At 35.5% G+C, this 16,464-nt stretch overlaps 1 protein-coding gene across 1 annotated transcript; it reads left to right on the forward strand.

The window, feature by feature from the left end:
- The first annotated feature begins 11,225 nt into the window (after window positions 1–11,225).
- LOC130013202 (uncharacterized) lies at window positions 11,226–15,290 on the forward strand. The gene is made up of 2 exons (XM_056101927.1): window positions 11,226–14,238; window positions 14,328–15,290. The coding sequence occupies exon 1, from the start codon at window positions 11,241–11,243 to the stop codon at window positions 13,440–13,442; it is 2,202 nt and encodes a 733-aa protein (XP_055957902.1). The 5' UTR covers window positions 11,226–11,240; the 3' UTR covers window positions 13,443–14,238; window positions 14,328–15,290.
- Window positions 15,291–16,464: the final 1,174 nt, after the last annotated feature.

Consider the following 16,464-nt stretch of genomic DNA (forward strand, 5'->3'; position numbering starts at 1 on the left):
GTATAGTTTTTTTTTTCTTTTTTGAATCAGTGATGTACCCTCCTCCAATCTTTTGGCCATAATTTTTATTAAATTATATTATTACCACCCCATCTCTCGAGCTGTCGGCCATAATTGCACATGGCTGCTCTGGAAGCTACAGATATCATCTGATTATCTTTGATTTTATACACAGTGTTTAAGGTCATGAGACAAAGAAATCATTTGATTCTCAAGTTTTCCGATAATTACTGCCATAATTATGGCCCTTGATCACAGAGAAAAATCTTGTGGATGACTTAGCTGCTATGGATCTATGTTTGGTTGCCTAGCAACGTAACTTTAACAATGTCTGTAGAATATAACATGGACGTAGTAATAATATGTAATGTGCAAACAATCTTCTTGGTCTACAATTAAAGAAGCGTATTTGATCAGTAAAGAGACATAAATTTATGAAATAACTACAAAAATGACACCTCAGCCTATAGAATATACGAGATCTAGTGTCGAAACTGTCACCCAGCTACAATATTTTTATAGAATCATTGTGACATGTTGGGGTCTTTTTTGGTTATGATGGAATATTCAAAGAAAATTGTAGGGGTAAAGAAATGCTTTGGATTTAAAGATTCAATTCAATGGTACGAGAATTACTAGTCTTAATCCTGATATAAAGTGCAGTTGTAGTTGTACCCCTTTAATTACCCATCTATCTGAAATGCGCCCGGTAACCACAGACTGATATTTTAACAGGTTTCAGGAAAAGTGTGAATACTCAAAGTGTGCAAAATTACCAAACCAATATTAACCAGAAATTGCGTAATAGGTTATAGGGTTTCAGCCGCCGGATCATCAACGTATATGATCACCATAGATGCCTTGCCATCAGTAAGAACGACTTGCGGCTGCTTACGAAAATTTTAACTTATATTCGCAACACCCCGGGAATGCTCGAGAACAACTACGAACGAATGTCTGGCGAACACCTTGTGATCATTCCGAATTGGTGGTAAATTGAATTCGCAAGCCCATACGCCACTGTCGGTTATCAACTTTATTACGTTTTCTTGCGTTCTTTGTCTGGAAAGAAAACACGTATTAGATAAAGAAAATATATTATGAAATCTCATACACCCATGTATATGTAATATGAGTAAGAGATTAATAGATTTCTTATAATTTATACAAAGTCTTGTGAGGTAATAACTCTTTGAACAATAAAATCACCGACAAGAATATAAATATAAATTGACGTCAAATTAAGCCGATCTGTTTTCCGAGAGCTATTTTAAGCTAACTGTTGTAAACAATTTATGAAATTGTAGTTAAATGACGTTTTCGGATCTTATCCTATCTCGGTAATATCTTTAATAGACTCGCATCAAACTAGGATAAATCTTATTTTATTTCCTGTTTCATTCCTTGTTGATATATTTGATTATTTTGTCAGTATTGTATTTACGTTTTTTAACAATGTTTATCTTTTATATAAGATAGTATTAGATATAAATATAAATACCTACATCATACTATTAAAGATACAATCATTTTTGGTAGCTACTTTGGTTAAAATGTCTGAAGCAGAACACGGGTAGTCACGTGGATAGGTGATTGGTAGAGCGTCTTTGACATCTCAATGCAACATTATACATAACCTCAATTTGCTTAGGTGATCCGACATCTTTATCAGGCTATAAATATGTTACCACGAAATGCATTCATGTGTGGGTGGCCGAATGGTTTAACGCGTGCGCTTTAGACGACAAGGTCTGATATTGAGTCAAGTAACGTGCTTTCCGATCCCCGCTTGTACGTGACAAGGAGTCGGTCGCCTCCGACCTCGTGGGTTTTCTCTGGGTCCTCCTGTTTCCTCCCACTGGTAAAACACCCCAACGGGCAAACGGATTATTGAAATAAAATTGAACGAAATGTTAGTCCCGAAATGATCTAATTGGTGTCGATTGGACGTTTAACCCAAATTCCCTTCTTTTCTCTGAAGTTATTTTCAGATCGACCTTAAATTTTTACATTGTATATTTCCGATTTCGAATACTTACTTTCAGTGTTAATTTTTACCCCTTATGATTACATTTAGAATTCTTATTCCATGATCACATTGAATTACATTGTCGAGGCTCTGCAGGATAACGTTACCACACGATCACCTTGGAATTGAATGCATTGAATTCATGAGACGAAGAAAAAATGTCGAATTCAGAGTTATTGTCCTTGATCACTTTGAAAAACTTTGAACAATTATAATTAAAATTGATCCCTGAAACCCAGAATAGAAAGTTTATTTAATCTAAGCGTTGACAGATCAAAGATAATGAGTTTTAAATCAAGAATCGAACTAAATTTAGTTAGTGGTTATGTTTATTCAACCACTCCCAATATTTTTTCTGAACGTGGCCTTTCCGTTTCTTGTTTTTTTTGGGAAGATTAAATTATAAACACACCAATCCTCTCGGTTTTATTTTCTTTCTAAACAGCAAAACATATAATAAAGTAATATCTTAACACAATCAAAATCTGTTGTTGTGAAACTATATCCTGTTTGCGGTAAGAAAGGAAAAAAACACATAGGTTTGTGTATTAAGTAAAACTTGAGGTAAAAATAAGACTCTAGCATAAAGAGGTAAAGAAAGAGCGGATAACATGATCATGACAAATTGTGTTAATCGTCGATTGTTTTATTTACAAAATATTAAACCACAAAATACGACCGGGGTTACGAACTTCCGTTTCATTTATATAGATAAGAAAACGATCGGAGCTGTCTCACGTACATATTTTTAAGAATATCATATCAAACAGGTAATAGCAAGTACAATGAAATTTGTTATATTTGTTTGTCTTTAAAAGGGGGGTACTCCAGTACGGAGCCAAATGGCACATTCAAAAACGCACAACCTCTTCACCAACGGAGCATTTAATGGTTATCCTTTAAAAATATATCCTACTAAAATAAGTTATATTTTCTGATCTACATTAGCAGAACTGTTCATTCGTTATTTGTTGTAAATCCGAGTGTGTGATGCTTGTGGAAACGCAGTTCAGTGATTCCGGATGAAATACAGCTCATTCTGGTGGATACGGCCCTTAGTGACTCCAGAATTTTGTTAAGGGACAGTTAAGGGAATTTTGTGAAAAGAAACTAAGTGATTCTAGTAGAAACACTGTTAAGGTATTTCAGAGGAGACACAATTTATCGATTCGAACAGCAAAGTAACATAGTGATTCCGGTTAAAACTTTTATTAGTGACTTTGATTGGATCGTGACTAAACTTACTTGGACAATTCCTGTATACAATCACAACCTATCGTTGACAAAACATGATTTGGAAAAATCTTTTGAAGTGCTTAATTAATCGAGGCAAGGTGGATTCGGCCATAATTTTCCAAGAAGATGGCAATATTTTAGCCAAGTCACCAAACTGGGAGATACCGTCCAGTGATTTATGGATTATACTGAACATTCTCAATACACAATTTCAGTGCTTCACCAAAATTAAAATATGCGAGGATTTGTTTTTATGCACATATTTTATTCACAATGGAAAAGAAACCCTGGTAGGAAAATCTGATGACCGTATACTGGTTGCCCATAGAAGTCGCTGCTGTCTCGTTATCGGTGTAAAAGACGTAAAGAAGCCTGGATCCTGTATCTACGAGGTCACCGAATTTGCTAAACAAATTCGGACTAAGGGTTACTAACCGTGGGCATTCTGAAACCATGGGAACCATGGGTTTTATGAAGCAATTTATATCTGTATATTACATCTATGTAGAATTAACGGGATGATTGAGCAAACTAATGTCTTGTTGGATTCAGCCCACTTCAAACCTTAAAGTATTCTAACAGTTTGCGATAACTATAATTATTGTCCTTTTGAATGTTAGTGTATCCTATACTCGATTTATTTCGTGTCCAAATGACTCCCCTAAATTGATTTGTAAAGGTCAGGCAATGTAGATAGAGAAACTGTGTGTCGCGGAATATAAACGTGACTGGGCATACGATTACGAGTGTACATCCTGGTCTCACGCCAATTTTTAAATATAATATCCTGTAGGTCCACAAGGATGGACAAATCGACATACTTATTTTTATATAAAAAGCCCCCCCCCTCCCCCATCTTTAGCAAACAAATACAGATAGGTGTTAAATATATATATATATATACTATAAAAATTGTATGATAGTGACTGGATACAGTGTTTAGAATAACATTTTTTCAACTTTAGCTCCCAGATCTGTATTTTTACCTAATATTTTTATTTTATTTATTATAGTTAGGATAACCTCTAATCAACGCGCGACAGTAGCTACAAATAGGATACACTTTTTATATGTCCACATTTTCATGTTGACGTATATAGTCGTCGTCCCTTTTGTTTGTGCACACTCTACAGGTCACAATTCTTATCCGATTTTGACGAAATATAGGTTTATCTCCAAATGATCTCGGTTCCTTTCGATATTGGCATGTATCGGATCGAAACTTCATGGATTATGGCCCCTGATTGTACGAAAAATCACGGTTTTTTTGCCTGTGAACACTCTAGAGGTCACCATTTTCATCTGATTTTGATGAAACTTGAATTGCATGTTTATAACCCAAAGATCTTGGTGCCTTTCGATATTTGCGCATATCGAATCGTAACGTCCTTAATTATGGTCGTTGATAGTAGGAAAAATCGCGTTTTTAGCTTGTGGTCACTCTAGAGGTCACAAATATTATCCGATTTAAAAAAAACAAAAAACGTTTGAATATATCATCGTTACACGATAATGATGGTAGAGTTCAAATTTCGTTAAAATCGGCCCAAAACTAAACGACCACCCCTCGTACGCAAATAGTGTAAATACATGGTATATCAAGGTTGTGGACCCTCTAGAGGACACAATTTTGATCCAATTTTGATGAAACTTGAAATACATGTTTATAACCCAAAGATCTTGGTTCCTTTCGATATTCATGTATATGGGATAGCAACTTCCTGAATTATAGCCCTTGGTTGTCCGAAAAATCGCGTTTTTAGTTTGTGGTCCCTCTAGAGGTCACAATTTTTATCCGATTGAAAAAAAACAAAAACGTTTGAATATATCACCGTTACGCCCTAATGATGGCTGGGTTCAAATTTCGTGAAAATCGGACCGATTTTGATGAAACTTGAAATACGTGTTTATAACCCAAAGATCTTGGTTCCTTTCGATATTCCCGCATATCGGATCTTAACTTCCTGAATTATGGCCCTTGATTGTACGAATAATCGCGTTGTTTTGTTTTTTTGGCTTGTTTCCTATTCATCTCTTGCAAAATGTGGGCGTATCTTGTCTGGCAGCCGCTGGTTCTAATATCAGTTTTATCGCGTATTTGTTCAGTCCATTACACAAAGAACTGGAATTTTGCGGGGTGGGGGCGGGGGGCATACCGAAAGCCCAAAATATTTTATCCTCGCTTGGCTCGGCGCCAGGACGTTTGCTTTCTAAATTATCTCTGTCTCTTTACAAAAATATCAGGGATCTGCGCTTGGAGGCCTATTATTTTTAGAGCGGATGTGGCAGCTCAACACAATGTAACACAGGTTCTATTATAGTTCTCTGCAGTCGAATACAGAATTATAACATTGTAGTTCTAGAATTTAAACTTTCGCTTGATCTTCTTCACAAATCTTAACATTTTAACATTTTATTGATGAGAAGACAGACCTATGATTGATTCAAACTTTTCTTATTTCAATAATTGGAAAGGCGGTCAAACCAGGTTCAAATTAAACCACCCGATAAACAAGATGGATGAACATCTGATATGATCATCCGGCAGTTTCGCACTCATTGCTTCAATTCAATCACACAAAATTAATTTCAGATGACGCTAAAGTATTTGATTTATGGAAACCTGTCGATTTAACACAAAGCTGGTATTTGACTTTTTCTGTTTATATTGGAAATATTTCATTAAATTAATTCAATGTTGACATTTTTAAACTATAACTGATGAAAATGAATTCAGAAAGAAATTGTGTTTGGCGTAGATCAGCATCAGATTGGTAGCAAACAATCTAATTATTATCAAGTGAATTGGATTGAAAAATCGAAGTCATGATAGACCTGTCCTGAAAGATATCCAACCCCATTTGACGCTGCTAAAAACGTTTTGCTTCTAGATTGCGAAATGAAGATATGGCACAAGAGTTCCATCTTAACAATGTCAAGGTATTGGTATGTCTTGTATTAATAGTTGTGATTGCTGTGTCTGGTATTCATCAGAGTGATTGTTGTGTATAGTTTCGGTCATTTTGATTGTTGAGTTCTGGTATTCGTAAGTGTGATTGACATGATCAATATAATTGGTACGTGTTGTATTGATGTGGATCATTTCTAACTACCAGAAACTATATGTATGAACAAGGTACAAAAGCGACGTATGCAGTATTAAGAAAATGCAGGCATAATACATGTAGTCTATCAATTGAGTGTCAGAGTTATTCGATAAAGCGATGAATGCAGTATTAAGAAAATGCAGACATAATAATCTATCAATTGAGTGTCAGAGTTATTCGATAAAGTTGTATTACCAGTACTTCTTTATGGTAGTGAAGTGTGGGTTTTTGAAAATTTCGAGCTTTTAGAACGGGTCTATCTTTATTTTTTCAAATTATTCCTACATCTAAAACAATCTACACCTGACTTTATAATATATAAAAGAACTAACACAGTTGTAATGTTCAAAACGGTCCACCATAGTTTTTCTGGATAAAAGAGTCTTCTTTAGTAGTATTGAAGTATTTATGCAACTGGTATGATTGTGTCTACTTTAAATTATTATGGTATAGAAAAAGCGTGCTTAGAAACACAGTGAAAATGGCGTGAATGTGAATGTCAATACGTGTGAGGCCGTCTTCTCAAACGGCGGTCGTGATATCGGTTTTTTACCGAGACACTGTATGTAATTTAGTGTAATGTGTTAGTGAACTTTTTATCTACCTATTGTGAACAGTGAACGTTGTTTATTCTTGTGAACTCTATGTGAAATTCGACTCAATTGCCGAGTCAGCTGTGAAGTGATATCATGAACTGAGAACTGTCAAAACAGAATATGTGAAGTGTGAATGTAACTTTTGTCTTTTTTAACTTATATCATTAACATTAATCTGATTTATTATTAAACCGTTAATTCGTTCAATCAACACAGAACTCTGTTGTTTTGTTCAAGTTATTTTAAGGCTGCAATTCAGTATTATCATACTGACCTTTGACCCCTGAAGTGACCCGCTAACTATACACAGTGTCTGGCGTACGAACGGTATCGTCATAAACGCCGTGAAAGAAACGTGTAACGACGGACCCTCACATTGTTAGTAAAAAACCGTCAGGACATTGACAATACCAGACAATAATGTAAATTTAAAGTGAAAACAGTATATAACTTTATGGTGTGATGAAGATAAATTTTAGTGTATTATTTTTGTGCTTGTTTGTAATTTGTGAAATGGCATCCTTACCGCCAAGGTTTAGAAACCAATTAAGAAGAACATCACGCAGTTTGATGTGCAGAAGTGCAGACAACAGTGTGAACAGTGTTGACCCCGGGATTGTGCCAGTGGGCTTTCGGGTTCACAATGAGTTGGGAGGCCCAGGTGGGACTGGAGACGCCTTTGTGCCAGGTGATGGAACGGTTCCTAGTGGGGCCGGAGGCAGACGTTCAGGTGAACTTCCCAGTCGTGAGGGTGTGGATAATCCTAGGAATGTTCTTCCTGACGATGATATCAGACCAATAGATAGTATCTCTAACGTACCTTCAAGAAAAACTGCCTCCACTACACTTTCAAAGTTGAAATATCAAGCTATTCAAAAAGAAATTGAATTAAAGAATCAACTGATGACTTTAACAGAAAGAAATAAATTTGAAGATGAAAGAAAAGAATTAGAGAGCCGTTTAGAATTTGAAAAAGTGGAAGAAGAGATTCGACTAGCATCTGAAAAAGCAGAACGGCTGCGTAGAGAACATGAATTAAAGGCAAGATTAACAGAAATTAACAGAAAAGAAGAAGAATTGTTATTGAGATCTAAATTATCAAGTGCTGCAGAAGTTAATAGAATGTATGTTCAGGTAGATTCTGAAATTTCCTTTAAAAGGCCTGTGCAACCTTTGAATAACACTGGCCCTGTGAACAATGCAGTGAACATATGTGATCCTGTGACACCTGCTGTGAATGCTGTAAGCATGCGTGATCCTGTGACACCTGCTGTGTACAGTAACAATTCTTTGAACATTCATGAACCCATGATTGTACAACCCCCTATAGTGAACATTAACAATCGTGTAAACAGTCCTATAAACATTAGTGAAAAAGAACATGTGGATGTGAATCGAGATACAGAAACCATCAATCATAGTATGACGAAATCTGAGCCAGAAATTTCTACTATTTTATCCAAATTAATAGACAGTCAAAGGGAACAAGCGTTACCAGCCCAAGAACTGAAACCATTTAATGGTTCAAATATATTGGACTTTCCAATATTCATGAAAAACTTTAAATATGTGGTAGAGAACAATACTGTAGACCCAAGTCGTAGACTTGAACTGTTAATAAGATATACACAGGGCGATGCCTACGAGTTGATAAAGCAATGTCCAATGATAGTGCCTGCATCAGCAGCATATATTAAAGCCAAAAACTTATTGAACCGTGATTATGGAAACCCTTTTATTTTGGCAGCTGCCTTTCGAAGTAAGGCAGAAACGTGGCCAAAAATACTTATAGGTGACAAAAGTGGACTTCGAAAGTATTCCCTTTTCTTAAATAACTGTTGTAACATAAAACATTCTAATTCAGACATGTCGTCCATGGACAGCAGTGAATTCTTAAAACTTTTAGCATCTAAGTTACCAGTTTCATTGCAACAGCAGTGGATTGGTCGTGTAGGAGATTTAAGGGAAAATGGTAACAGAGCTCCAGTGTTGGAAGATTTAGAGAACTTTGTCAGTAAGATTTCAAGAAATGAAAACGACCCCAGAGTGAGCGGTTTGGGTTATCAATTACGTACACCCACATCAACTTTCCCTCATGTTGCTAGTAACAAGATTACGCATCAGTCGCGTAAAATATTTTCGACTCAAGTCAATAAAGTTAATTTAGCAGCGCAACCTCCCTGTTTATATTGCTCGGGTATGCATTCTCTGTTCTCATGTCGTAAATTTAGTAATTTGAATAACAATGACAAATCGTTAGAAGTTAAAAAAAGGGGACTTTGTTTTGCATGTTTGAACCCTAAACATATGAAAAGTGACTGCCCAAATCCCCAGTGGGCTAAGTGTGATAAATGCATCAGAAAGCATACAACTATAATGCATGACCCTACTAGAGATGATATTTCTCGTGACAAACAAGTAAGTACGTTGATATCTGGTGAATCAAAATCCTATAACTCTAAATCATTTGTACCGAAATCAGAACATGAAAGTAAGGTATCTTCTGGCTGTGTACTAGGCAATACCAACCCCTTGATGGCCATTTTGCCTATACTTATTAAGCATAAAAACAGTGATGACTATGTAGCAACATATGCATTTGTTGACAATGGCTCAGCTGCTAGTTTCATAAATTCTGATCTTGCTCATCGTTTAAAAGTCAGTGGACGATCCACGTGTGTTACTCTCAAAACATTAAATTCTATAGAAACTCTTAAAACTGAAATTCTTGATAATTTACAAATAAGCAGTCTCGATGGTGATCAGTTTTTAGATTTACCTCCTACTTATGTGAAGAATGATATGCCTGTTGACATGTGTGATGTACCCAGAAAAGATGATTTATATGCTTGGAAACATTTAAGTCACATTAATGTATCAAATATTTGTGAATTTCCTAATTTTATTCCAAAAGTTAGTCTAATGATAGGTGTGAACATGCCTGCTGCTACAACGCCATTAGAAGTGTGCACTGGTAACATTGGTGAGCCTTATGGGATTAAATCACCATTAGGATGGTTGTTATATGGTTTACCGGGTAAACTACAAAATTCTTCTGCTTCAATTAGTATTAATTTATGCCGGATTGATGATAGTCTCGAGCAACAAGTAAAGAAATATTTTAATTTAGAATTTAGTGAAAAGCTTTGTGAAGACAAGCACTCATTGTCTATTGAAGACAAACAGTTTTTGAGCATTTTAACTAACTCTATTGAATTAAAAGACAGTCATTATCAGACTGAATTACCGTTTCGTGACAGATCAGTTATTATGCCTAATAACAAACTTCAGGCTGAAGCATTTGCCTACAGACTTAAAAATAAACTCGTGAAAGACCATTCTTTAAATGAACAGTATTGCAAATTCATGAACAATTTAGAATCCAAGAAATACTCTGAAATTGTCCCACCAAGTGAAATTGATAGGAGTGATGGCCGTGTGTGGTATGTACCGTATCATCACGTGATACACCTTAAAAAGCCAGATAAACTGCGTGTAGTCTTTAATTGCCCGCTTATCTTTCAACAGACCTCACTAAATGAGCAACTTTTACAAGGGCCAGATTTGACTAACTTATTGCTAGGTGTATTATTGCGATGGAGACAAGATTATATCGCGGTTATGGCTGATGTAGAACAAATGTTCTATCAGGTCAGAGTTGTGAAGAGAGACTGTGACATGCTTCGCTATTTATGGTGGCCCAACGGTGACATTAATGGACATCTTACTGAATATAGAATGCAAGTGCATATTTTTGGTGCAGTTAGCTCACCTAGCTGTGCAAACTTTGCTCTGAAGCAAACGGCTTTGGATAATACCAACGATTATTCCCATGAAATAATCAATGCTGTAAATTATGATTTTTACGTAGACGATTTTTTAAAGTCTATGACTACAGAAACGGAATGTGTAAAACTGATTCGTGAAATATCTGATCTCTTATCCAAAGGTGGATTTCGCCTTACCAAGTGGGTGAGCAATAGCAGAAATGTATTGTCTACTATTCCCGAAAATGATTTAGCTGAACAAGTGATGGATCTTGACATTTCTTCAGATTCTTTACCCGTGCAACGAGCCTTAGGTGTCCAGTGGAACATTGAATTAGATTTAATTGAGTTTAACATTGGTGAAGTTAACAGAACCGCAACGCGACGTAATATACTATCCGTGTTCAGTTCCATTTATGATCCCTTCGGATTAGCATCTCCGTTTGTGCTAAAATGTAAAATATTCCTCCAGCATTTATGTCGAGATAAGTTATCGTGGGATGAAATGATCCCAGTTGATCGACAAAGAGAATGGAATAACTGGCTTACTGATCTTGCGAATTTACATAATTTGTCAATTCAGAGATGTGTGAAACCCCAGAACTTTGGAAAGATTGTGAACACTCAAATACATCATTTTAGTGATGCATCGCAAGAGGGTTATGGTTCAGTTACTTATTTAAGATTTCAAAGTGATAAAAATGAGATACACATTTCATTTTTACTTGGGCGTTCTTGTGTAGCACCCATAAAGCCCCACACCATAGTTAAATTAGAGCTCGCAGCAGCTACATCGATTGTGAGAATTCATAACATGTTATCACGTGAATTGTCGATTCCTATTAATCAAGTGTATTTTTGGTCCGACAGCCAAACAGTTTTAAAGTACATACATGATGTAAAAGCACGTCACCAAGTTTTTGTCGCAAACAGACTTGCAGTAATTCATGACGGTTCTAACGTGAATCAGTGGCGTTTTGTGCCTGGAAAGCTAAATCCAGCTGACCTAGCATCTCGTGGATCGTGTGTGGAGAATATCGCAAATAACTCCATGTGGTTATGTGGACCAGAATTTCTGAAATTATCAATTAATGATTGGCCGGAGAACATAGTTCCATTGAATAATGATGAAGATATACAAGTACCTACTAATTTTGTGAGAACCAATGATTCTGTGAATGCAGTAAATACATTGATAGATAAGTACTCTGATTTTTATCGATTAAAGCGTGCGATATCATGGTGGTTAAGATTAAAGCAAATTTTAAAGTATAAAGCTCAAAAATGTTTAATTCCTGATAGTTTGTGTACTAAGTCATTATCTGTTGAGGAAATTAATAGTGCTGAAGTGGAAATCATTAAGTTTGTTCAAAATCAAGTATATTCTGATGAAATAAAGTGTCTTAGTGAATACGGTGAAAATCCCAATAATGTGAAAAACGTCAAAAACAAAAGTGAAATTTCAAGTTTGGATCCATTTCTTAAAGATGGAATCTTGCGTGTTGGTGGAAGATTGCGCAATGCAAACGTGCCTTTTAATTTTAAGCATCAAATTATACTGCCTAAAAGTTGTCATGTTTCAAATCTCATTGCTAAATATTGTCATGTTAATGTAGCCCATATGGGTAGAAATCATACTATTAGTAATATTAGAAAAAAATATTGGATAGTTAAATGTGGTGTATTAGTTAAGTCTATTTTAAGTAAATGTGTGATTTGTAGAAAATATCAGTCTAGAGTTAGTGAACAGAAAATGAGTGACATTCCATATTTTCGACTTAAACCTGATTTACCTGCTTTTAGTATAGTAGGAATTGATTATTTTGGTCCTTTTGAAATCAAAACAGGACGTTCTATCCGTAAGCGATACGGTGTTGTATTTACATGTATGATATCTTGTGCCACGCATATAGAAGTTTCTAATTCCTTAGACACTAGTTCGTGTGTGAATGCCCTAAGACGTTTTATTGCCCGTAGAGGTACGCCCAGTGATATATATTCAGATAATGGAACAAACTTAATTGGTGCTCAGAAAGAACTGAAACAATCATTATATGATCTGAATCAAACACAGATTGAGAACTTTTCAACTCAAGGTGGATTTAAGTGGCATTTCAACCCCCCTACAGCATCCCATTTTGGCGGATTGTGGGAGAGGCAGATAAGGACTATAAGAAAAATCCTATATGGGATTCTGTGTGAACAATTTTTGCGAACAGCACAAAGTGATGAAGAACTAATCACTTTCCTTTGTGAAGTAGAGGCTGTAATAAACAGTAGACCTCTGACTTGTGTATCAAGTGATTCCAATGACTTGGAAGTGATAACTCCTAATTCACTTCTTATGTGTCACCAAAATGTGTTATTTCCCCCTGGATTATTCAATGAACGTGATGTATATTCAAAGAGACGGTGGCGTCAAATCCAGTATTTGACTGATCTCTTTTGGAAACGTTGGACTGATGAATATTTGCATTCATTACAACGTCGTGAAAAGTGGCTCAATCCTTCTAGAAATATAAAAGTTGGTGACATTGCTCTTATAGTCGATTCAAGTGCGCCCCGTGGGTCGTGGCCCATGGGTATCGTTGAAGAAGTGTATCCAGACAAGCATGGTCTTGTACGTAGTGTAAAATTAAGGACAAAAACAAGTATTTTGACTCGTCCTATAGCTAAATTATGTTTAATCTTAGAAAATGACAGTTAAATTTTTCAGAATTTATTTAGTTTTGATATTTACATTGCTTATGTGTATTGAAATGATATTAGATTTATTGTTTGTGTTACCATAAGTAAATTTTGTGAACTATGTAACTATAGAACTAAAATAGTTAAATACTATAAGTACATGTATGCTTAAATGTGAATCTGTGAAATAAGGTTTCAATTGTCAAATGTGAATTTATCTTAATTTTTCTATTGCATCATTGTAATAAGGTGTGAATGTTTGTATTCTGTATGGATATGATGAGGTATGAAAGCTATTCTAGTATTATAAGACACTGATTATTTGTGTAACAGTCTATTGAATTCTGAAGTTAAGAATATTGTATATTTAGTTTGGATTTTTGAACATATTGCGTTATTATCTCATTTACATTTCGATAGGGGCCGGTGTGTAATGTTCAAAACGGTCCACCATAGTTTTTCTGGATAAAAGAGTCTTCTTTAGTAGTATTGAAGTATTTATGCAACTGGTATGATTGTGTCTACTTTAAATTATTATGGTATAGAAAAAGCGTGCTTAGAAACACAGTGAAAATGGCGTGAATGTGAATGTCAATACGTGTGAGGCCGTCTTCTCAAACGGCGGTCGTGATATCGGTTTTTTACCGAGACACTGTATGTAATTTAGTGTAATGTGTTAGTGAACTTTTTATCTACCTATTGTGAACAGTGAACGTTGTTTATTCTTGTGAACTCTATGTGAAATTCGACTCAATTGCCGAGTCAGCTGTGAAGTGATATCATGAACTGAGAACTGTCAAAACAGAATATGTGAAGTGTGAATGTAACTTTTGTCTTTTTTAACTTATATCATTAACATTAATCTGATTTATTATTAAACCGTTAATTCGTTCAATCAACACAGAACTCTGTTGTTTTGTTCAAGTTATTTTAAGGCTGCAATTCAGTATTATCATACTGACCTTTGACCCCTGAAGTGACCCGCTAACTATACACAGTGTCTGGCGTACGAACGGTATCGTCATAAACGCCGTGAAAGAAACGTGTAACGACGGACCCTCACAACAGTTATATGGATAACAATCACTGGTTTATTATATATATGCAGAACTAGGAAGGTATCCAATTATTACCTACGCAAAATGTCGAATGATAAAATTGGTTTAGACTTACTAAAGACACATTAGTTAAGAGCTAAATATTATGCCTATTGCAAGTCTTTCTATAGGCTTCAAATGTTATAGAATTTATTAATTATTATTTACATAACAAGCCCAAAATCAACTCCGTAGACCTTCGGGGGACTTGGATATAGCTTGGAATTAAACAGTCGTCCATTTAATAAATAAATCATTAAATGTCTGACCAAGCTAACATTTACCGTTAATCACTGACGTCACTCAGGAGACGGCTGATAAAAGGACTGATAATCGCGGGTACCGTAGGCACTGAGAATGTGCGGAGACAGCTGATGCCTATTTCTAGTCTAAACTTATATCCTTTGTAAGTTTAGATGGGGAAGCCACCGACTACCCATTGAGTTGGGAAGGTGGCATGACGTGTCATTACGTAATGGTATGTAATGTATTTAGTTCTGAAAGAAAGACAAATCTACCTCTTTCTGCTGTTCAAATCCTAATATTTATAAGTTTAACCAGTTGTTTAATAATTCAAATATTGTGACTTTTTAAAAACTATGTAAATTTATAAAACTTATAAATGTGAAAGTCAGGTCTCCTAGATAATTTAGTTAATTTTGTTATATTTTTCGCGCATGCTTGTGATTATATACGATATTATATTTTTTTTATGTTTTCTCTGTAACTGTGTACTATAGTTTATGAGAATAAAGTTTAGTATCATTGTGGTTGTTGTGTCTAGTATTGATGAGTGTGATTGTTGTGTCTTGTATCGATCAGTGTGATTGATGTGTCTTGTATCTATCAGTGTGATTTTTGTGTCTTGTATCGATCGGTATAGCTATAGTCTGATTTGTGGGTTTTACGTTTTGCACGTATGGTGTTATACGAGTTAAAGACCCGACACAAACTCTTACCAAACTCTGTTATACTCTAACCAAAAAGTATATTTTCTAACAAATTACAATCGATGAATCGTGAGGTAAATTATGACCCTTTAAAGATTACCGTGGTTTTCTTATTATTGATTTCACATCGCCATATTTATGTGTCTAATTAAAGTAAAACAATTCACCAAGTCACATATTTACTGGACCTGAAATAAAATCACGAAGGGCATATGCCATACTGTGTGCTATGAGGGAATTTTTTCCCGGACAGCGGCGCTAAAGCCTACTCTTATATTCAATTGCAACTGACAAGAGATCTTTTATGTGTACGCCAGTGTATACACGGGACCTCGGGTTTTCGTCCCATCCGAACAACTATAGATAGCTGTCCATGTCAGGACCTCCGTCCTGCACCACTGACAAAAGAAAACCACGCCGGAAAAACCCGCTGGACCGAAGAGACTATCTACGTGTTGATTTAGTTTTATTTGTCTTAAAGGAGCTAAATCGCTAATATTTTGGACCTAGAAATTGGCACAAATGAGTCGCAACACATATAATAATGTAATATGAATTTATATAAACTGTTTTACATTCAATCGTGTCCGTTTTACTGTGAATTGTCATCAGTTATGTTTGGCGAAATACGCCAGAAGTCTCAACCGCAAGTCAGTTTCTAGCGTCTGGTTATTCCAGTCAACACCGATATTATTTATTGTGCATGCTCTCCAAATAAGAATATGATATCACCGTTTGACATGACTTGTGGGATATGTCTAGCCTCATTCTTTGAGCACCTTGTTACAAATGGCGCTGAAACGCATTATGGTACACGATTCGTGTACCAATGGTAAAATGTTTATTTTGTTTTAAATATTGGATATCAGAAGCCCATCTTTTCCAGGTAAGATCACAACACCAATGCTGATTTAAATTGCTTAAAAATTCGTGTTTTCTATGTCGAAGATTTTGGATGATATTCAGTTACGGACTTAGCTACTTTAAAGTCGAC

This window comes from Patella vulgata, chromosome 6, assembly GCF_932274485.2.
Source record: "Patella vulgata chromosome 6, xgPatVulg1.2, whole genome shotgun sequence".
NCBI classification, from domain to species: domain Eukaryota; kingdom Metazoa; phylum Mollusca; class Gastropoda; family Patellidae; genus Patella; species Patella vulgata.

Excerpts from the sequence above, each read along its gene's own strand:
- LOC130013202 (XM_056101927.1), top strand. The coding sequence starts at position 11,241 with ATGATCCCAGTTGATCGACAAAGAGAATGGAATAACTGGCTTACTGAT.